Source organism: Halichoeres trimaculatus, unplaced genomic scaffold, assembly GCF_033239565.1.
Source record: "Halichoeres trimaculatus isolate MK-OKI-2021-1 unplaced genomic scaffold, fHalTri1.1 fHalTri1_scaffold_4, whole genome shotgun sequence".
Taxonomy (NCBI): domain Eukaryota; kingdom Metazoa; phylum Chordata; class Actinopteri; order Labriformes; family Labridae; genus Halichoeres; species Halichoeres trimaculatus.
Window position 1 is genome coordinate 11443244 of NW_027437182.1, and position 23912 is coordinate 11467155.

General features: G+C 39.2%; 2 protein-coding genes across 3 annotated transcripts in view; both read right to left on the reverse strand.

Moving 5' to 3' along the window:
• Positions 1-9223: 9223 nt before the first annotated feature.
• Positions 9224-17754, reverse strand: LOC141789366 (uncharacterized). The gene is made up of 10 exons (XM_074668755.1): positions 17633-17754; positions 14847-16576; positions 13789-13894; positions 12806-12953; positions 12460-12507; positions 12191-12268; positions 11860-11997; positions 11358-11441; positions 11067-11117; positions 9224-10819 (listed from the first exon to the last, which is right to left on the reverse strand). Exons 2-10 carry the CDS (start codon positions 16318-16320, stop codon positions 10712-10714), a joined length of 2235 nt encoding a protein of 744 aa, XP_074524856.1. The 5' UTR covers positions 16321-16576; positions 17633-17754; the 3' UTR covers positions 9224-10711.
• A 633-nt stretch (positions 17755-18387) lies between these two features.
• The window catches only part of anos1b (anosmin 1b), a 47961-nt gene continuing 42436 nt past the window's right edge, over positions 18388-23912 (reverse strand). For both annotated transcript variants that reach the window (XM_074667451.1, XM_074667449.1), the window contains exons 10-15: positions 23107-23349; positions 21999-22093; positions 21078-21240; positions 20115-20347; positions 19520-19663; positions 18388-19432 (exon numbers count right to left, since the gene is read on the reverse strand). In XM_074667451.1, coding sequence (XP_074523552.1) covers positions 19523-19663; positions 20115-20347; positions 21078-21240; positions 21999-22093; positions 23107-23349 — 875 coding nt within the window. In that variant the 3' untranslated portion in view covers positions 18388-19432; positions 19520-19522. The remainder of the gene's footprint in view (positions 19433-19519; positions 19664-20114; positions 20348-21077; positions 21241-21998; positions 22094-23106; positions 23350-23912) is intronic.

The following is a 23912-nucleotide window of genomic DNA, read 5'->3' on the forward strand; positions in this document are numbered from 1 at the left end:
CTGACAGACATGCCCCCATATGGAATTTCACTCTCTGATTGGATGCTGCAGCAGCTCAGACTTCTTTACATAAAACTTTACAGCTAAAAAGACGGCTGAAAAGCTTCACTGAGGATTGTTCAGAAACAGTTCATAAAGCTTGGATTAGAAAAGTGTTTGTTTTCAGAATCAGAAACAGCTTTATTCGCCAAGTATTTCCAGAATACAAGGAATTCGACTCCGCTTTAAGCTGCACTCTCTTGGTACAATTGTTGCAAATTGTTTTGACTATAAAGTAAAAAATACTGCACACAACCATCATTTAATTAATATAACGGAGGTTTATTACTAAAAAAAACTGGAATCTAATAGATAATATCTTCCCGAGACACAATGAACTAGGTTAATTAAGTTAATAAGTTTCAGGGTTCATGATCAGATGTGCACAGAATAAACAGAGAGCAGGTTTTCTTCATGGTAACATGTTTATTAAACAGGACATAAGGAACAGAAAAATCTGTTACTGTTTGTGTTTTCTTAGAGTTATTACAGCACACATGTGCAGACACACAAACAGCTGTTAGAGCTGACTGACAGATGATCCAGAGGTGATCAGTTGTTGCCGTCATCACTAAAACATGTCACTCCGGAGGAGAGGGTATCCCATTGCTCTATAAACAAATCTCCTCCACCATTCCTCTCTCCTCTCTTCATTTAATCATGTCTCTCCATCATCTATGGTGGGAAGGACTTAGACACAAGTGAATGACACAAGTGGAGGAAGGAAGGATAAAACTTTATTGCTTTGAGACGCACCCACTGATGTGTAGATCCTATATGTGCTGAGACACTAATCGAGTTCATAGCTGTCTTTGTTTTCAGTTCCATAACAGTCCATGCGAAGATGTAAATAACATGAGGTGAAAACTTTAAAAACACAAAAAAAGTGAAGACTCAAAATGAAGTTGTATAAGATTGATGGGGCAAAATGTCTGTTAATAAACTCCAGAGACCACAGAGAGCAAAAGAAGACAGGCAACAAATGACAGTAATCACAGAGACTAAAAGCACACTGGGTAATGAGCAACAGGTGTGAACACAGGTGAAGCAAATGAGATGCAATCAAAGTAGAGGGAAAAACTTGAGGGCAGGAAGTGAAACACAGAACTTTAAAATGAAACTGGTAACACTACGCATACAGTGAATACGAGAACAGGAGGTAAAGAGTGACGTAGCATTTCGGTGAAATATGGAGGTTTCAAAATCCAAAGTGATCCCCTATGGAGAAAGAACCATGAACCACTATCAACCAATAAGTCTGCCCTAACTCCTGGACTTCCCCACTAACAGGAGAGTGGACCAAAAGTGTCACGAGATGACATTAAACCCAGTTTTACTGTTAGACTGTATATGCATCCATGGTACATCTTAGCATGTGTTAATCTCTTCCATTGAACTGAGCTGCTCCTGAATTTGCTAATTTCTGTGTAGTAGATGTCAGATATGTGTTTCTGCATCAATCTGCTGCTGGTGGTAAACAACAGAAGCATAATAATACTTGTGATTGAAGTGTTGTTGGTGGAGAAGATGAGTCAGATTAAGATGCCCATCTGTTGCAGAGGAGTCGGCTCAGATCAGCATGCGGAGCTACGATGGGTACGATGGTTGTGCTGAAAAAATTAGAAACCATATCCTTCATACTGAAAAGAAAAACAATACTGAAATTCAAAATGAGCTTTTCAATCAATCAGAAGTCAATGGATGTTTGGTACAATGACGGTACGAGACTGGCCATGGGTGAACCAGGCGGATCTGCTTTACACATTTGACATCATATAAAACTGACATTGTTTCAAGGTTGGTTCCAGCACGAATCATGACTTATATGAAAATGTTACAAGACAAGTTTCATAACATACGTAACAAGATTAAAATAAGAAAAACTATGACACTGAGTTTATGCACGTAAGACACATCTTAGTAGCCCATCCTGCTTATTTCTGTCTAGTTTAATCTAGTTTGCATGTCTTTATTCATTAAAAATCAGGTCTGTATGAATAAAACAGTCAGCTCCTCCATCAGCGAGAGGAGCTTTCATTTACTTTAATCACTCCCTCAGTGTATTTAGTCAAGGAGATGTTCTTCTTAATAATGATCTTTCAGAGTAAGAGGTGGGATAAAAACTAACTTTTCATGTACTTAAAAGATTCATTTGAAATGTTACTGGTCTCTAGTGGAAGGACTCTCCTTTGTGCTCCACTTAATGAGCTGGAGTTTAGGGAAAGCAATTCAAGAAGAGATTATGTAATCTAAAGACTTGGACGAGATCGTCATGAAAGACTCGCTCTGTCTGCTGAGGATGTGCTATATGAAATACAGTACGTTTTCATTAAACTGAAGATTTAGCCCCTACCCTCAAAAGCTGCTTTTTTCATGTTATTTACCGTATGTAGTCTCATTGCTGTGGGTTTTTTTTTTTTAAGTTTTGAAGTATTCACTCTGAGGCTTTGGGCCCAGCTATAATACAGAAATGTGTTTAGTAAAGATTTTGTATTGTGTGGAAATGTTCAACAATTGACATTTGGGACAGTTAGGATTGACTCACTTTTGAGTCAACCTCTGGTGGACATATGATGAACTACAACTTTAGTCATTTTGTTGGCTGCACATGTAGAAATGTACAGTCAGATGTACAGCAGAATGAGTACAGAAGAAGTTTTCTTAATATTGCAGTAACATCAACTACTTGAATCGACTTGACTTAAAAGTTTTCGACCTAAATCTCTAATTTTTGTGCCTGTTAAACATTATTCTTAACAGAATGAGCATGTAAAACAAGAGACTTATCACAATTGTTTGCATAATTTGATTTTTGTTGATTTGATAACATTTGCGATTTTTTTCACTTAGAATAGAATAGAATAGAATAGAACTTTGTTGTCATTGTAACAAGTACAACAAAACTGAAGTCACAGCAGCAATCAAGAAAACAAAATAAGAAAGTGTATAAAAAGTGCAAAAAGGTCCATAAGAAAATAGATGATGACAGCTTGTCCATCATTCTCCAGTTCAGCCAGCCTCCACCTCCACAGGGTCCAGGACTGAGCTTCTTCTGCAGTCTGTTCAGTCCCTGTCTCCTAGATCCTGTTTGCTCACAGCAGGTGAAGCTCTTCCAACATGGGGTTGGTGTCTGTTGTTAGCTCTGTTAGCCATGTTTGTGCATAGCATGAAGCTACTCTCCCCTCTGGTATTCCCCTTGTTGCTGGGTTAGCATGGCTAGCTCGTCCATCTTGTTGGAGATAGATCTAACGTTCCCAATAACGATGGATGGAATGACAGGTCCATGTTGTCACTTCTTAGCTCACACCTGAGAACCAGCACGTCGTCCTCACCTTCTTCTCCTCACCTTGTGGGAAAACATCAGGCCTTACACCAGTTAGCATTGACATGCTCCAGGCTGCTAACAGCTGATCTCACATGTAAACAATGTAGCCATGGTTACATGTAGGATCTCCAGACAAACACAGGAGAAAAGTAGTAAAAATATCGCTGAAGCCACAAAAAGTTTGGTGTCCATGACCAACAAATGAGCCATACAAAGTAATGACCCACTCCAAATACAAAGATTACGAAAAAGAGACGAAAGAAATACAAGAAACGAACAAAGAAGAGAGAGCTGCTGCAAAAGGCAGCCATAGCCAACAGGGTGGTGCCTAGCAACCACTTCATCACTGACAAAAATGAAGTGGCGCTTGTTTAAAAAAGCGTTTATTCATGCTTTATGTAACTTCTTTCCAATCTGTCATCCACGTTAAGCTTTCTTACTTCTATCTGATTACCTCAAGCTTCTGGCAGCACTGTCCTCCACAGTTCATCCAAACCATCCATCTCCCTCTCTCATCCTTTAATCTGGCTCCTTCAGTACTAACCGTATTCATCTTAATAACCTTTAAAGATCCAAACTCTTCTTCTTTTCCCCACTCTGAGCTTATCCTCCCTTTTCTGACCTCACACTCAATCTCCAAAATTAATCCCACTCCATCCTTCTCCTCCTGCCAAACCCCCCATGCCCACTTTAATGAAGTTTCACTGAATCTAATGAAATCAAGAAATCGATCATAAGTCTGAGTGATAAATAAGATCATCAGGAGAAGTGGGCACAGAATGTACGACCCTCAGTGTGAGTGGAGCTCTTGCAGCTCAGAGGACTAATGTGTTTTTTGTATAATAAGACAGTTTTGAGGGAGCAAGAAAGAGTCGCTTGCATTTGAAGACTCATCCAATGAAATGACAGAACAGCATCAGCGACTGTTCATCACCTGAAAAACTGGATCCATAAATCAAACCAAGTGTTTACCAAAAATGAAGGCTGCTTTTGACTTGAGAACAGCTTCTGTCTCAGAAATCAGAGACCTTTGGTAAATCAAATCTTAATCCAGGCATCATAATCTCAAAATGAATGAAATCTTGACCAAAAGTTACATTAGGGATGATAACAGTATCTCAGAGGAAGGTTAAACATTGAAACTGAATAGTTTTATCAGAGTGCTTTGCTTTTGCAGGTAAAACCTAACATCTGCTGTGTATTTTTTGTGAAGATTCCTGCTCAGATGCTGTGTGCTCCGACAGAAATCTGAGCATACTCAGAAATGATTCCAGCTCAGTAACTCTGATGAAGTCCACAGGCTGAAGTGTCTTTTCCTGTCTCGTCTCCTCATTAGATTCTCTGAAATGCCTGCAGCACTGTTAGTGCCTGGAGGACTTCTGTTCAGCTCAGTTAAAACATCACGGACCTGTGCAGCAGACAAGCAGCGCAGAAGGCCATCCACCCTGCAGCTTGCTCTTCTTCCCTTCCGTCCGTATTTCAGGTTTAAAGACTCACAGTTTCTCAGGCTGTCATTTGTATTTCTCCTAAGACCTCAGATCGGTGGTAGTGTTGCTTCTTTGATGACTGGGACAGTTAGATTGCTGGTGGTATGACATCATTTCAAAAGCACGGTGAATTGTGAATTTTTTGTTTACCTCTGATATTTAGTTTTTTTAACTGCACTTAAATATCCACTGAGGATTTATGAGCTGTAGAAGTGCCTCTAGTGATGTTATCTTTATTATAAATGAGCCTAAATCAGCAATGTACAGACTCCATGACTGATCAACCGGGGGTGGATAAGTTCTCCTCCTATCTCACATCATTTTGTGTCTTTGTCATGTAGCAAAGCCTTTTTCCCTGGAGGACAAATAAAGTTGAACATAACTTTTTTTTACAGGTTTCCTGTGCTGAAAACAAACTGAAGGCATGCCAGAGTCTCTTCCAGCAGACTGAAAGATTTAATGTAATGTGAGCAGGCTCTTGGCAGTTTACTTTACTTTGACTGGCTCTTACTTCTTTTAAAACTTCAGAGAAGTTATGCGGAAGCATGCATTTGCCAGCAAATAAAAGGAAAAAAAATGGATGTGGGGACATGCTTATGTAAAAAACCATAAATATGAGATTAAAAAATCAAAAGTAAGAAGTACGAAGATGTAATTGTGAGCTAAAAATCAATTATGTGGGGGTAGCAGGACCTTAATGGGGACTTGATTTGGGAACAGATCAGCGTGTCATCACGGACCAGGTTTGGAAATTGGGCTGGTTGCTGGAGAGGTGCCAGTTCTCTGTGTGCAGCCCCCTCACTGTGACTTCTCTCTATCAGTCTGTGTTCATACAGTCCTGTTTGGGTTCCTGTTGTATTACATGCGATTACATTATTATTTGGTTTTCACAGCAATGAAGGTGATAGGGAAAAAGGAATACCAGCCCCTCCAGTCAATCAAGCAGTCTGTTTTTCAGCAAGCTCAGAGGATTGTTACTGACCCATCACACATCCTACACTTGGAGTATGAGCTTTTGCCCTCTGGCAGACAATACAGAGTCCCCACTGTAAACTAAACAGATTTGAGAGCTCATTTGTTCCTATTTCCTTTAAGCTATAAATAGTGCTTTTTAAGGCTGCGGGGATTGTGCAATATTCACATGTTTTCCTTTCTTTTATCACTGGGTATGTGCAGTATGGGTATAATGTGCAGTTTATGTAATGTGCAATATGTGTCTGTATGTGCAATACTGGTGATGTGCAATTTTGTGTTGTTTGTTTTATCAGATTCTGGAGACCTGTAAGCAGCAGGCGAGTCCACAGCAAGTTTCCCTAGGGGGACAATAAAGTATATCGTATCGTATCGTATCGTATCGCATCGCATCGCATCGCATCGCATCGCATCGCATCGCATCGCATCGCATCGCATCGCATCGCATCGCATCGCATCGCATCGCATCGTATCGTATCGTATCGTATTGTATCGTATATTTTGGCAGGGTTTAAGATTGGAATTTTATGTAAATAATAAAACTAATGTAAATAAATGTGATGATAAATCAATAATTAATTTAACCTATCAAGAAAAATAAATATAAAATAAGCAAAATGTAAAAAAATGAAATCATGACAAAATTTTGTGACAGTAAATGTTAGTTTCCACATGAAATGTCATAAAGAAATGACATTCACATTGATAGAGTTTACAAAAATCCTATTTACAAGCTAAAAATGTACTAAAGAAAAATTTTAAGACATAAAGTTGATTTTTTTAGAAAATTTAAAAAAAAAAGTTTGAGATCAAAAGTATGTCAAACTGTGCTATATCGATGAAATCTAGTCATAATTTTATGTTGAAAGATAATGTGTATCTATGGCATTATTTTGACCCTTTATTTTGTCAAATATTTATTACTGTTTCAATTCTAACCACCATAGCTTTATGTCATTTTTTTATGTCATTATAACAATTTTTTTTAACTATAAAGGTATTTTTAAAACTATAAAGGACAAGAAATTTTCCCTTTTATTGCAGAAATAGACTTGCTTGCAGCTAACTTTGGTGTCTACATAGATGTATGTTCCCATATTTTGACCTCGATCTGTTAAATATTTGAGTTATGCTCTGGTTTATTGTCCTATTTATTTAACGCTTAGTGCATATTTCATTTTAAGGGAGTTTGTTTTATGATTATTTTAAGCCAGAACTGGACACAAAACTCCCCTCGGGACAGTGGAGCTAAAGTTGAAGTTGGGGCTGCAGACAGATCAGCATCAGACGGAAGATTTCTTTTTTAGGAGGCAGCTGGACTGAAACAAAAGACATACACAAGTCCAACTGGGAGATGAGATCAGACTTCTCCTGCCAACATTTAGCTGACTCTTTTTCACACACACACACACACACACACACACACACACACACACACACACACACACACACACACACACACACACACACACAGGTAGAGAGCAGGTCTCTCATGCCTCTTATCAGCAGATCCTGTTAGAGCTCCCACATTAGTGAGATAGAGCAGCACTTAGCAGCACTTAACCTGCCTGTATGTACAACTGAATTAGATTTGATGGTAGAGAAAGACTGAAAAATACACATCTCAGCAGGAGGTCAACAACCTGGTTCACTATCACTGTACGAGAACGGTAAGGTAATCTTGATTATTATTGCTTTTTTAATCAAAGTTATCAGTTTAAACTTAAAACAAGGGTTTATGTTTATAGTGCAGAAAATCTGTGGTCCCCATTTCAATCACGCATTTCTCTAGAGAACACCCCAGAAGGGCTGAGATGAAGCCTGAGATAAAGCCCTGAGCATTAACCTCAAATCAGAGGCTGCATTCGTATATGGCACATCATTAGCATGAAGCAGCAGCCCTCTGAAAGGTCAACTAATTTACGGGCCGGTGTAATGCTAATTGTGGCATTAAAGCTCGTAGCCACATGGGGATAAAACCAGCATATTACAAAGTAACAGGATCATCTCTCACCCAGTACACACGGGTCAACTGGATCCAGCTCCAGGAGCGCTATCATTGTCCTGACCTCCGGCAGAAGGGGGACAACCGTTAATATAACTGCTGATAAAGAGCGCCCTCACCTGGTATTTAGAAAGTAACACAGAGTTTGACATTAGCTCCTGTAATCTAGATTATCGGTCATCTCACATTAAAATATGTGAAAACAATGGACTTGTTGACTTCAACTGATACAATCATCACTAACCTTTCATTACTATGATTTCATTGGTGTTAACACCCCTCAGAATACCCACACTTTTTACAACTGAAACACATCTATGTGGTTATAAATGAGTTAGATGACTTTAGAGAAGGTTTTGGCTCAATATATAGCAAATAACACTCACTGCACTAATCCCCATTTACAATCAGTGGATAGTTTGGACTGAATACCACTTGACAAGTTTATCTTGAGGTCAACTTTTCAAAGATATAAACCTGGAAGAATCCCATCCCTTTTAACACAATCATTACTGGTCATTTAAGCTTTCGGCTGCCGTACCTGCGTTGTTGTTGTTTGTTAGTCTATCTCATTTTCCCAACCTGTAAGAGGAACTTTTTGTTCAGTTTTCTGTAGCCAAATGTTGAGCTGTTCTGTTAATTGTTTTAAGTTAACTTTGGTTAAAGCTACAGTAATAAGTTTCGAAATATGAAATAGAATGAAATTAATACTACCTTTATGATATACAACAGAAAATTAGACCATGAGCATCAAAATTGATTATTCACAGAGTTAGTAATGTCTGAAACTGTGAAGTTGACTGATTTAATGCATGTTAATTATTTTACTGTTACTCTGTTCTGGTACTTTCCTTTGAGTGCTCTTCAATAGACAAGTTACTGCCTGGTCACAGGAGACATCAAATTCAACCCACACTGAAAGTGCCGCACAGGAGCTTTAAGTTTTCCTGCCTCAAAATGACTGAAATACAACCATTACTAACGTAAATTCCCAAAGTTTATTGACCCAGAGCAACTTTAGAGTAACCTTAATTCATCTGTCAGTGCTCTCACTGAGCAGTGGTTAATGAAACAGAAGATAATTTTAACATTTTTTATTCCTTCTCTATACCTGTTTAAATTTAAATAAGAAAAAAAATTTTTCACAATATCTAGTATTTATGGTACTAACAGCTCTTCAGATTAAAAAGGGCACTCCAAAGATTTTCACCTCTCTAAAGTCTGATCACGTTCACGGTTTATTTTACACCTAGAGGGAAAAACACGATAAACTTATCTCGTGATTTGGATTAAACTTTGATGCTGGAGGAAGACTGATAAAAAGATGCAGATTATCTTCAGTCAGTGGTGAAAGGACAGGGTTTACTTGAAGGTCCCCGCTGTAATGCACACACACACACACAGGGGTATGAAGAAAGCACAACTATTGCCATGAGGGCATGGGACACAGTGAGATTTTTTTTTGTTTCTTATTAGACTTATAATTAAAACATTTTTTGATCCTAAGTGTGCAGTCATATTCAACACAGAATGGATATAAAAATTATCCTCAAGTTACCAGCGGTATCAGCTTTTAATAAGAACAATAAAAACAGTCCAGAAACCTTTGTGGTTTTCAGCCAAAGCAAGCGTGAACAGTAGTACACCAAATAACAATACAATCTGCAAATATATATTCATTTATGTATATATGTGTGTGTGTTTCTGAAATAAGAATCCAACTGAATCCATGTTGGACAGAGGATTTAATCAAACAGCTGAGGTCAACTTGTTTTACAGTCTAGAGACCAATCTGTAACAGTGATGCTCAGCACCTGTGAGAAAGCATCCATGTGAAGCAGCAGGCCTTGAAAACATAAAGCCAAAGGAGAACTGCCAGGCTAAAATCATAAACGTTGGTCCTCGCATCAGCTAGCTGTACAGCTCCACGTCAAAGTTATGAACCAGTTTGAGATACAGCTCAAGTAAATGGATCCAAATGAACAGTTTTATGACACAGCTGGAAAACACGTGCAGAACCTGTGATCACGGCAAAACAGAAATAAGGAAATAATATGGTGAGAAAACTTGAAGTTATTTGGAGTAAGGTGTCAAAACAAAACCAAACTTGTAAAATAAATCCCTGTTTCAAGCCATGAGCCTGCACGGTGCTAAATCTCCAAACCTTCTAGGCAGCCAGGAAGAATACGTGATTGGTACATTCAGTTAATATCTCTTCATTAGATCCACCACTCGCCGTGCAAATATCTGAAGTCCAAGAGACCAAATGAAACCTTCAAGTCACAAGTGAACGTCTGGTCCACTAATTTGCACATACTATCTTTAATAACATGTTAGAAAACAAGCAAATAACAGTAAGTGTGATACTGCTGAAGAGTCCAGCATAAAAGAAACAGATAAAAACATCATTAAGGGTTAAAATGGCCGTCCAGGAGGTAAGGCCACTCTAGTTGGGATGGAAGCTCCGTCCCATTGGTCCAGGCTGGTCCGACGCCTGTGTCTTCAGTCAAAGTCAGAGATCTACTGACACTTAAAGTTGGCTGTTTTACCATATGGTGGAAACACATTGTCTGTCTGGGACTGTGGACCGCAAAACCCCCTGATGGGTCTGAAGTCCTGCACTTCTGTGGGTCAGTAGGGGGCCACGTCAGTAGTTCTCCGCAAGTGAAAATCTGCTTTGCTACACGCTGTGATTAAAGTCCAAAAGTTTGGATATCCCACCCCCTCTGCTGTCAATCAAAGAGGCAGGACGAGCAGGCAGGACTCCATGGCTGACACATGATCAGGTTGTGTTAGCTTATGTAACAGGCTGACACTGAAACAGACCTAAATCAAACTACCGGACAAGCAGTCAGAGTGAGAAGACGTCCTCTGTGATGGCGTTTACTTGAGGTGACAGTCACACAGCTCCTTGTAGATCCTCTTTCGTATTCGAGGCATGTCCTCCTGACTGAACAGCAGAGGCTGCCTCACAGAGAGACAGCGGCAGTACTGAGACCGAGAGAGAAAGACAGGCAGTGAGGAAAATGATGCACTGCTATAGATATTTTACAGTTAATGTGTTTTCTCCAGCCCACACTAAGTATTCAGTTTGTGTCAGAAAATAAAAACAATGAGAAAGCTGGTCTATCTTATTCCTTCATCACCACAATAATGTTACACCAAACTGAGAGAGGGTGGCAAACTGAGCTGAAGAGAAATGAGTGATAAACAATAAAGAGAAAGAATAATGACTCACCTCCAGGACAAAAACTCCACAGTCGCTGTCGTTTTTCTGCTGAGGAATCCCCTAAAGAGTCAATAAATCACAGTGAGACAGGAAGCCGAACAGAGGGTGTCTCCAGAATGAGCACGAGTAGAAAAGTTTGCTTTCTTTTTAGGCATTCATGACGGTTTTTAAGTGTTGTGCAGATGTCTTCAAAGATTTTTAAATCATTTAATGGAGTTAAAGTTCCCTAGTCTTTGGTTTAGTTTAACACAAAATAATCAGAAATATGCTGGACTATTATTAGCCAGGGTTCAGGGTTACCTTGATGATGGTTATCTTCCAGCCTCTCTGGAAAGCTGTCTGTTTCTTCTCTTTGGCTTCAGACAGAAGGTACTTTAAAATGTTCTAAAAGAAAACGCAAACACACACACACACACACACACACACACACACACACACACACACACACACACACACACACAGAGGAAAGAGTGAGGCACCGATTATTATCAAAGTGGAGCCAAGAAAAAAAAAATCAGCCTTGGAATATTTTTTAAGAAAATAGAAAAGTCTCAACATGAAAGTGGAGGATAAGAAGAACAGAATAACAACATCACATGACGCAGGAATGCAGACAGCTACCCGATGCAGTGGAGCCTTAACTAGGGCTGGGCAGTGTGGCAAAAAAAATGATATCAAGGTATTAGAGAGAGATTGAGACGTGATTGTGAGTGAATGTGTTATCAGTAGTTTGGTACTTTTATAGTAACAAATAATTATTATTAAACCTACCTAGATTTGAACATGCATTATGAGAACTCACATCTGTGGTGTGTCTGAAGACAATGCCTTGGCTGTCGTAGTAACTGATGGTTTTGGTTGCCATGGTGACCGTAATAAGAGACCAGTGGATCTCCAAATGGATCGGAATAAGCAACAGCCACTTTGAGAACAGATCAACCTGGGAACAAATGAACTGAGGTCAAATATCAAGAAATGGTTGTTGTGAATGTGATAAAGAGATATAATAAACTTAAAGATATTTTTCTGTTTTTTTTTAGATTTAGTAATAAAAGTGTTCATGTTTCTTATTTCATTTGAAAAAAACTATTTAAAAGCTGAAAAGGGATCTGAACAGCTGTGCTCCTCCTTACTTTCTTTGTCCACCTCTTTACACCTTCATAACCCTTAGCAACCAGCTGCCTGTGGAAGAAGCTGTTGAAGAAATGAACCTGAGAGAAAAATAACAAAACACTTAGAATACACATCATCACGAACATTCTTCATCATTATCTAAATAAAACCTCATCTAAAGACACAAATATCATCTAAAGAGCAGTGAAGTGGTTTCATAAACTGCTGAATTCAATCCTCCCTCTGTACAGCATGGAATATTTACATCTACAAACACATCTTCTCTCACCTTGTGTTGAGTAGCCTCCATGATGAGTTCTCCGTACATGTTGATGATCTGAACAGAGAAACAAAGGATCTCATGACTGTCCAACAGAAAGACGAAACAAAAAGGATTTCCAAGCACTGTTATATTTAGTTTTCAAGGCCCTGCACAGACAGTCAGCTGTTCTGGGATACATTCAAACTGTGGAGGGAGAGTCGGTTTGAGGAAACCTGATGAACCAAGAAAGGAACATTTTGACTTTGCCAAAATGAATCCAAGCCACATTTGCAGGTTTTTTAAAGTGATTTTCCTTCAGAGTGAAGTTTACAGTTGCATCTCAGTAGCGATTACATTCTTCCTTTTCCCTCACCTGGTCATTCAGCCAGTTCTGTTCCTCCAGCGTGCCGAGGTCCTCCAGGCTCAGTGTGTGTTTGTTGTATGTCACCATGAAGCCTGCGACGGGAGCTGAGGCCAACGCTGCCCTGTATCGACTCATCTCCCCTTTGATGTCCAGCTCTCTACAAAAAAGTCAAACATCAAAAAGAGAAATCTCATGCAAACCCCTCAAGGGTTTCTCATATCTTCAAAGATTTGAAGAATACAGCAGGCTCAGATAAGAAAAGAGATGCCACAAGGTCAGAGATTAAAAATAACTTCCTGGAAAACATCAGAAAGAAAGTGCTGGAGTGTACCTCTGTTCTTGAGAGGATTCTTCTACAACCAATTACAACTTTACAGAGCAGACATGTTTTATTAAATTGTTTCTCATCATGTTGTGATTTTCTAATGATGATGTATGCTAAAGTATTTGTTTTTCAACCTCAAAAAAAAAACAAAAATAAATGAAAGCTCTACACTAAAACTTGTTTGTCAATTTATATACAGTAAGTGTATCAATTAATTTTTTTTTGCATTAGCTTCCGTTTAAAGTTTACATCTACAATGCAAAAAAGTAAAAAGATGCAAAGGGTGCAGTAAAAATGCAGGTAATGGTAAGGTGCAAGAGATTCAAAATCAGGGGTGTTTTTTTTTTTAAAAAGAACAAACCGTTAACTTGACAGTTACCGCAAACATTTTATTAAAAAGCAAAAGTTTTCTTTAAGTATTTTACTTTTTTGTTTAATTCAACCTCACAAGACGATCAATGTCCCTCGCTTTAGAGCAGTTGGCTGCAGGATTGTTCCAGATATGACACCATCCATCGTACCATACATCAGGAATATTTTTGTCAGTTTAAGCACTGCCTGATTCTTGCATATCAATAAAATATTGATGGATTTATCTTAAAGATAGATAGAGCAGGAAGACAGAGAAACATTGAAGTACTGAAGCAGCTTGTGTTAGTGCACTGACCTGTTGCCAAGTTCGGAGCTGCCTTTCTTCTTCAGGTGCTCCAGGACATCAGCCTCACTAAGAGGAATGAAACCACCGTACTTAATGTAGAAGCTCTCCAGAAACTCTAAAAGACGAGGAAAAAAGACCACTGGTCATTTGATCTTCAGCTTTATAAATGAACCAAATCCAAAATGAATGAGTGTGCTCATAAGTTTAACCACTGATGTATGTCTGTAGATTTACATATCAAATCTGATATTTGCATCACCTTGACAACTCTCTCATAATGAGTCTTCAGTTACCGTCATTTTACAGGTAACTAGATAAAATGTCCTGAAAGGAGAAGTTACTTTTGGCCTCATGGTTCAGTTTTGAATGATGCTCGATGAGGCTGATCAGACTGATATTTGCATCACCTTGACAGCTCTGTCATAATGAATCTTCATTTACCGTCATTGTCCTTCTAAACTGTAAAAACCACATATTAATATCTCGTGTTCTGCTTCACTGAAATGTACAGGTAACCAGATTACATGTCCTGAAAGGAGAAGTTACTTTTGGCCTCATGGTTCAGTTCTAAATGATGCTTGATGAGGCTGATCAGACTCTGATATTTGCATCACCTTGACAGCTTGGTCATTTTCAGTTACAGTCAGTGTCTTTTTACAGAGAAAGCACCAAAGAATGTTAAGTCAAAATGCACGACTCTCCTATTGAAGTTAAATCAAGTTTCTTCTCTAAACAAGTGTAATGAACATCAAATATAAGTTCAATTAAAATACATGGGTGCATCTGTGAACAAATTGTTTTTTTCTATTTCAAATTATCAGGTAAAATAAAAAAATAAAAATAAGAAAATATCTCCCAAAACTCCTCTTTAAATATGAAAATTCAGAACAAGTCTTTCAGACTGGGTTAGGAAGCCTGTTTTACAGGTGTCATGAGTCATAACACAGAGAGATCTGTGCTGTTACTGATTAAACTGTGAGTAAAAAGAGCAAACATTAACCAGATTTAATTTTAACTGCTAAGATGGTGGGAAAAGTTCATCTTTCATGTTTGAAAACACTTCTCACCGTGGACCATATCAGTAAGCTGTTCACGGTTTTCTTCCTCCTGTGTCTTCCCATCCACCTCTGGTCTAGACTGATCCTCCAGCCCCTTCTTCTCCCAAGTTCCTGTCTGACAGTAAAGCCAGTGGTCTATTAAAGCCCAGCGGTGCTGTGTGCTGTTTAGTGTAATAGGACCCAAAGGGCATGGAGGAACAGCTTTAATTGGCTGGGAGGAGGTTTCCACCTCCATTAACGTGGAGCTGTGGTTCTCATTTGAAGGCTTTGTGACTCCATTGGACAGAGTTAATGCTACAGATCCTGAGTCTGTTTCATCAGGGGTCTGATCCACCTGCATGTCAGAGTCCAGGTCCATGGGAGACTCTGACGGATTTGAGGCAGAAACTCCATTTTCCATGTCTCTCACTGTGATGTTGCCATTTTTCTCCTCATCTTCAGGCTCAGAGTCAGAAAGACTAACAGTATCTCCATTTCCTAGAGGTGATATAACTATTTTGGGGTCAGGCTGCCACCTGTGATCCTTTTCTGTGTCTTTTATCAACTCCTGCTTCAGCATTGATCGAGGTATGGCTAATGATTTGATGCTAATGGCGACACCACTGAGACCTCCCCTCTTTATCTCATCTTCTACTTCTATATTTGAAGCAGATGAAGCTCCCCTCTTTCCTCTTCCTCTACCTCTTGTTCCTGTAGCTCCTCTGCCAGCCACTCCTGAGCCTCTGACCCCCACATCCCTGCTTTCACCTCCTGCACCAAAAGACTCTGACTCTTCCTTTTTCTGCACACCCACTTTAACTTGAGCAGAAAAGTTCCTTGTTGGTCCCTCCTGCTGGGAGGAAGTGTCGGGGAGGGGAACAGGTGTTTTTCCCTGACTGTCAGCCTCCACTGAAGTCTTTTGCTCCTCGTCATATTCGTCACCTTCATCCTCAGCTTCCTCAACCTTCTCCTTGGTCAAATCAGAACTTCTGCTCTTTGTCAGCAGGCCACCCACTTTTCTTTTTGGGGTCTCCCACTCGTCGCCACTGGCACCCTTTCCCCTCGCCTTCCCCCTTGCTCTCCCCCTCCCTCTACCTGATAAACTGACATTGTGTCCTTTGCTGTTGGGGCCACAGCAATCACAGGCCTTAGGTGTCCTCTTCCTGCTTGATGTGCGACCATTTACCAGACCCTGTAGAGGGGTCTGAGTCTGTGTCAAAGTCCTAGCCGATGCTGGGCTTGAGTTAGGAATGAGGGCTTTAGCAGGGGTTACAACAGGCTGCTCGGCATCTGCAGGAGTTGGAGTAGACGGCTGGGTTATATCGGAGTTGGAGGTGAGGTCTGTTGCGAGGAGTTTAGCAGGAGATGGGGTGAGGTCCTGATCCGTTGAATCTCTTGGAGGGGGCACAAGAGAAGCCAGAGTGGGCGCTGTAGCAGAGGCAGTTAAATGTGGTGAACCTGACGGTGTTGTTTTCATTGGGGATGCTGAGCCGCTGTGAACCATGACGTCCTCCTGTGGCTCTTTAACCCCATCCCCAACACCTCCTCTCCTCACTCCGGACCTCTCCTCTTCTGCGATCCTCTGAAGTCAAGATGTAGTGGTTTATTCTTTTCTTCAACTTTTCTTTATCCTGATGTTTCCCTCCAGTGTTCTTCAGTGGTGCAATTATTGCTGAAGTCTTTTTTATGCTTTTCTCACCATAGCAGCACGCGGACTAAATCATGGTAGGTACTGAGTAGTCTTCGGCAAAGGGTAACTTCTGTAACAGTAAAAGAAAACACAGTTATTTTAAAGAGCATGAGAAATAACCCAAAAAGGAAGAGACAGAAACATCCTCCTACTGACCAGCTCATGATTCAACACCCTGCTGCCTGTACCTAACTCTCTTTGTAAGAGATTTTAGATTTCACTGAGGTTTTTCTGGTTGAATTTTTTTTTTTTAATATGTAAATGCAAGTTATATAAAAAAAACTCATTCACGTCTGAGAAAACATTGCACAACGTCAGAAAAAAATCAACAACATGCCCGTTTTTCTACTGCGGTGACTAATCCTTATTTTGCTGGAGATTCATTGATAGGTTAAGAATGAAACTAGTTAAAACAGCGATGACCTGGTCTTCTATCTATGGTCTTTATTTGGATCATCAACTAAATCATGTGACAAATTTGTGCGAGCTACAATTAAGACACTTGTTGATACAGATATCGTGACTAGAATTATTTGACCGTGATTTTTTTCTGATTTGTCTCTGCTTTAAAAGTAACGGTGATGTAAGGTGACGTGTGATGATGTTAAGACACAGTGCACGATTAGCCGACGTTAGCAGCCTAGCAGCGACTTGTATCGTGAATTGTGCTGTAAATGTTTAGTGCATGCAAGAAAATGAACCCTGTCACTTTTGCAAACTAGCAGCACCATCATCGGAACGGTCTTCATTTCCTAGTATCTCATAAGTTGCAAAGTTAGATGAAAAGTACGCCTAACGATCGGTCCCATTTAACTGGACGAAACCCAAACGCAAGGAATACATTAAAACGCAATGAGAGTACGCGTTATTATACTATATGCTACACATTATCTTGATTTAAAAAAGTTCTGCATGAGTAGGTTATTCCAATAAAGCTAGCTGAGTTGGCTGGCTGCAAAACAGGCGAAAACACAAAGCAACGACAGCACACATTTCCTCCATTTTCAGGAGGAAGTTGGTGGCGTTTAAAGGCGAAAAAGGGAGCAGCGAATTGGCATTTAAAGTTATTCATATCACAAGCCGAAACGCACAATAAAATGTGGAAGGAAACGTCTTTATACAGTACCTCTACTATGAAAAAACAAACTGAGTTTAACCACGATCTGAAGAAACAACAATCCAAGCATTCGTCGCTCGTTGATGACGGCACTCGGCCACTCTCGGGTCATCTTCGGCTGCGTCCGGATTTTCCCGAAGTAACCTTCACATAAAAACTCTGCTCAGTGTGCTGTCCAGTGAAATTTTGCGTATTTTACAATAAATAAATAAATAAATAAATAATAATAATTGAAAAAAAAAATACATAAACATTTTCCAACTGTACGTGCTGGGAGAAAATGTACACTTATATTAGAAAATGAAAGAGTCTATGCCCTTGTCCACTTTTGTAACGAGTCTATGTATGTTGTATAGCAGTTGTTTTAATATAGTCAGAAAAAAAGTTTTACAATCAATATTTGATGCACACACTTGCAGTAGTTGATGTAAAATCTCAGGATAACTGCTTCAGTATAGTTAAAAATATATATATTTAAAAGATTATATTATGTCATTACCTTACTCAAGGACAATGACAACACGCAATAGACACTAAAGATAACTGCAATTTATAATGATCTACTACACAAAAAGTACCGACCAAAAGACCAGTACGGGAAGTGTTAGTTAAGTCAGTAATGTGAATGCGGATGTATAAGATGATGTAGTGTGGGGTATTGTCACATAATTCAAACAAAGATAATATAGGTATATGTGTCGAGTCCTTTTGGAATGAGAGACACAAATTAATGAAATACCGACACAAAAGCCACTGTATCATGGTGGTCTTTATTTATATATATATAAAAACTAAGAAAAACAATAAATAAAACTATCAGTCAAAAATGAAAAGTACAAAATTATCAACAGTAAAAAATATCACAAAGTTATATATTTAATATTACAATGATTATGTCTTGATACTTCACACAAGGGTTTCCAACATTCCCAAAGTAATGATGTGACTTCACTAAAGCAACAATTTCTTCAACCAAAGAAATCCACCATAGCCAAAGCTAGGATATGTTAACAGTCAAATGTCACAATTACTTGTTAAGTATAGCGGTTGTACCTAATGTAAATTAATGCTACAATATGTATCAAAGAGCCACATTCATAAAGATTCTGGTGGATTTTTTCTCTTTTTTATCAAATATGAACAACATTAAAACATTTCTGAACTTCCCTCAAGCCTCCAGCTCCATGACTGTGGCCTATTGGTTTCAAGGAAAATACAAAAAAGAGTTAATTTTATTTGTACATAACGTCAGTGCTGTATTATTCTCTACTTCAATGGTGTAAAAGTAGGTTGATAAAGTCTCTTTACAAAGGATGTTTACCTCATATGATATCACGTGATTAGAAATGACCTTTGTATTCCCATGGAAACACCATACATACAAACTGCACCAGTGCAAAAAGTCACATGTATTGCAGTTTGTCATATTTGGAAAGGGTGCTGCTTTTACTACCAAGACTATAAATATGGTCTTCAAACTAGCACCATTTACAAAAGCAGGTTTCTTTCATTTTAGTTTTAAGTTACAGATCATGGGGTAGATGGGTTTAATGCTGTTTTTCATTACGGCAACCTCGTGACCTAGTAGGTTAGAAAGTGATTTAAGCCAAAGAGAAACAACAGAGAGTAAGGAATATCTGACACGTGAGAGAATGATGAAGTTTACTGAGAGAGTGTCTGTTTGCAGCTTTTGTCATGTGTTTTGCATTTAAACACCATGTCCCAGAGAGGAACACATTGCATTTCAGAAGTGGCTACTGGACAAGATGGCTGAGGTCCAGCAGACAGGAGCTGGTGTGAGGTTTGGGCCTGGAAGAGACAAGTGAGAAAAAGATTTATCATAAGTTTGAATAATCAACATAAAAATGAAATCTCCCTCAAAGATAGCAGTATTACCTGTTAGAGTGTGGCATTGATGGTTGGAGTATGGATGGTCTTGGAGACTGTGGCCCCTTTGCTGCCCCCTGCAGTTAAAACCTGGAGCTGCAGCTGATAAACACTGTCCGCTCGGAGAGCAGGTACTGACACTGAGCGCTGGGACTGTAAACGGTGAGAAAGACAGACTAAGAATGAGACATCTGAGCCTTTGTCAGTAGTAAATTAACATTTCACTTTTGGCCCTCTGCTGCATTTTTTTTAAAATAATAACTTAAAATATGAATATTCTTATTGTTTTCTACAGAATATGTAAATATGTAATATGTGTTCTAGTGTGCCTTTGTTTGTCATGTGTTTGCTTATCAGTTGGTGGATCCTTTTTTATTTTTCAGTTTATCTGTATGAGTTATCTTGATTCTTTTAAACACTGTATCTTATGAGTACAGATAAAAAAGAAAGAGGAACTTGCCCTAAATGATACTGACTCATCACCTCTACTGATATGACAACAAACACACTCCCACACAAATATACTTCTCATATTTCTAAGTATTAACTTCCCCTTGCTGCTACAATTCAGTGCTGTAACTTTAAACCCCTCATTGTCTCTCACCGCTGCGATTGTCTGTGTCTGGGAGACACGTATGTCTTCCTGTCTTTCTGTTGACATGGTAACATCTGACTGCAGCGTCCACGTGAACTGGAAACCCTCCACAGCTGCCTGGTCCAGTGGATTCTGGGACATCCTCCAGCGAAGCGTCATGAGTAGAGTGTCGTTGGTTTGTTGGAAGTCTGCTGTGAGCCGCTCTGGGCGCAGTACCACTTTTCTGCCTGACAGGAGGCGCTCTGACACAGAAGAATCAACATTTTACTTACTTGCCAAAAAAAAAGCCTTTCATTAGTTCTTCATGACAACTTATTTTGATTACCAGATCTTTGAGGCAATTGTTTGGCAGGATGAATGGAAATGTGTTGTTATTAACCATGTACATAAACATACAAATTAAATAAAAAAGATGTTTTAAGTTAAACAGTGCTTTTTTACTAAGCCTGTTTAAATACTACCAACTGGGAGGAGCATTTGGTATGACCTAACTGATCCTCTGCTTGGGCCAGAGTTTTTTGCCATTGGCAACCAACTCTATCGAAGACTATCCCTCTCCATATCCTTTCTGTATCTTACCCTTTTATCAATGGCAAGTGTCTTAAAAAAGTACTATATTAGCTGTATCCATTATCATTATTATTATTATTAGTAGTACTATTATTATTATTATTATTATTATTATTATTATTATTATTATTATTAGCTGTTACAACTTATTAATGCAGTCAGATGAGTTATCAGTTAGCTATGTATGACCTTCAGATTACATGATGCCGATTTTGTGGTGGAAAAAAAACCATTAAGATTTAGGTGAAATGTGCTGCTAACACATGTACGGTATAAATAAAAGCATGAAGAACACCAGTCAGACATAAAAATGGGAGTCACAGCTGGACTGCACTCTCACTTTGATTATCACATCATCTTCTCGTAATATGTACTCTTAGTTTTTATCTCATCTCTACTCACTTTCAGAGTTGCAAGGCAAAGCTTTGCCTCCTCTAACCCTAATGGACGAGCAAGTCGGGGTTGTAACCCAGGCCACAGCCTCTGACGCCTGGTCTGACTTCATCGCCACAGCGATCCAGTACTTGCAGGCAAACAGCATGCCTGTGATGGTGTGATGGGTGCCCTGTGGGATAATATTACATCAAGTTGGAGTTTTGAAAAAGGGAGTTAAAACATGCATATCCATGTTCTATTCCTGAAATCAAACACAGTAACTCTGGTGTTTGAGAGCTTGTCTGATGAAACAGTTTGTTAGCTCTGTGTTTAAACACAGCACAGCTTGAGGCTTTAAAGAGGGAGAAATGGCAAACGACTAAACAGGGAGAAAACTCTATAAAGCTCACAAATTACACACAGCACTTTCATATTAACAACCTGCTGAGTGTGTGATCATTTAAGATGAGAGGTAAGCACTAGGATAAAAGTGAGTAAAGATGTAATGTTGGTGAGTCAGGTTTCTGCTATGTCAAGTGCTCTGTGGAGATATCAAGCACACAGATTACAGTTCACTCCATTCGTTTTTTGGGTCTCAAAGCAGATTTAGTTTTGCCTGTTTAACTTTTGATGGCTGGTACTGAGCTGATTCTGTATCTCGTGTTCCCATGCCAGTCTCATGTGATAGACACACAGGCACAGAAATACATGATACTTCAGTGTTGTGTGGTTAAAGTGTAAGGCAAAGATAGAAGTGGATGACTGCAGAGACTTGAGCACAGACAGGATGAGAGCATTCCTGACCAGTCTGAGTTCCAGTAGGGAACCCTGATCATTGAAACATGAGTAAATGCCAAAGACAATAATGTTTGAACACAAAACATCTAGATACAATATGCCTAAAAAAAGTAAGCAGTGGACACATGAAAACAAGCAGTGTGGTTTTACCTGCACAGTTGCAGTTCTCTCTGTGCCTGAAGTGTTTGTGCTGCAGGTATGAGGCTGCCACCGCAGAGTGTATGGACCGAGGTGTTTCTGTTTGCCTGTAGAGCAAAAAAACCCAAACAGAATCAATAACACAATGTCAAGGAAAGAAGTTGACCCCAGATGTTTTTTGTATGTTGTTTGCAGCTGGTGAACTATGAGCAGTTACTTTTTCAAGTAACAGAGACAGACAGTAAGCTGCTCTAACTGATTGAAAGTCTGAGCTCGCTGTACTCAACCAAGATTCTGTTACTTAAGTCAAAATGCTGAAAAAGCAAGTCCAAAAACTTGATGGGTGAGCATGTGGAACATCCAGTTCTCTCATTCGAGATCACTGGATTCTTTGGAAGAAGTTTCTGGGTAGATTCATGAACTAAAACATGTGGTTATTTCAAAAGTATGATGTTTTCATATTTTATTGATTTTGTCTCTTGGATTGTTGAGCCTTTAGGTATGTAAAAAAAAAGGTGGTTGTTAACAAGTTTCAAACTGAAATCATAAAGTCTGGCTCATTTGAGAAGAGTACCCTGCTGATGTGATTAACCCATTTAAAAAAAAAAAAAAACTCCATATTTTTGTAACAGAAATTATTTTCTGCAATAAACAAAAATCCAGCTGAGACCTCCTCAGTTTGCACCTGGCAAGGAAATAGGAGTGATGATATCTTCCAGGCTGGTCTAAAATTATACTTCGCCCCCTTAGCCCTGGTGTCTCTGTTTACAGTGTACAAAGACAAACTAAAAGAGCATCTCTGCTCAGAAGCTGACATCTTCAAGTTTAATTTTTCTTTTTTTTTGCTAGATCGGTGATCATGCTGTTGCAAATGGAGCTTTGGAGTACTTTCTGAACATTATCAATTCAAACATGAGTAAAGAGTACACTGAACATGTTTGTTTTCATGTGACACCCAGACACTGAAGACAGGCTTTTTCCTGAATGTTCAAAGTTTGCAAAATATGAACACCTCTGAAATAGCAAGACAGAGAGGTCTATAAAAACAGTGTCCAACTGAGAACAGCAGGTGGAAGAGGACAGTAACAGTTGAGTTCATTTGTGTTGTGTAACGACTCACCATGATTAGGCCACTTCCAAAACACCTTGACCTGGAGCTGGTCATCGTGGTAATGGGGGGAAGCGACCTCCAGGCGCAGGTTCCCAGGGGTGAGAGGGTTTGTGGGAGATTCAGGGTGAGGCAGAGAGGAGGATTCAGGAAGCACCGAAGATGAGGGAGAGGAGGAGGAGGAGGAGAGGGATGGAGAGGAGGGAAGGGATGATGAAGATGAGGAGGAGGGGAGCTCATTGGAGAAGTCTTCACCTTTAGTGGAGGGGGAGAGGAGAAGATGGTCTTTGTTTGTGGCATTTTGTATGTTTTTGGGAGAGTTTAACAACGTAACTCAAAAAGTAATGTATGGATCTTCAGGAAATTTTCAGGAAATGTTCAAAATGGGATAAAGAAGAAGTGATTCAATTTTGGCGGTGATCCACATCACTGTCTGAATCCAGCATTTTTTTCAAAGGATTCTTTACCATAGGGAGATAGAGCCACTTTCACCATATGTGTAAATAACTCCATGATAAATAGTTAGATTGCTTTGCAAAACAATACGAGTCAAGATCACGACAGTTTCTCACGGATGTAAAAGTACGATCCAGATCCTGGCAATATTCTAGATCCTAAGATGCAGAATATGTACTGGGTCATCATAATTTTCAACATAATTTTTTCATAATTAAACAGGCAGATGGATGTTTTGGTCATATTGGTTGGACTACCTGAGAGAAGATCCTTACATTTATATTTGTATTAAAAAATCTGAGGTATTTCATAGAAACACCTGAAAACAAAATGTACCTGGCCCCAAATGTCCTCCCAGACTT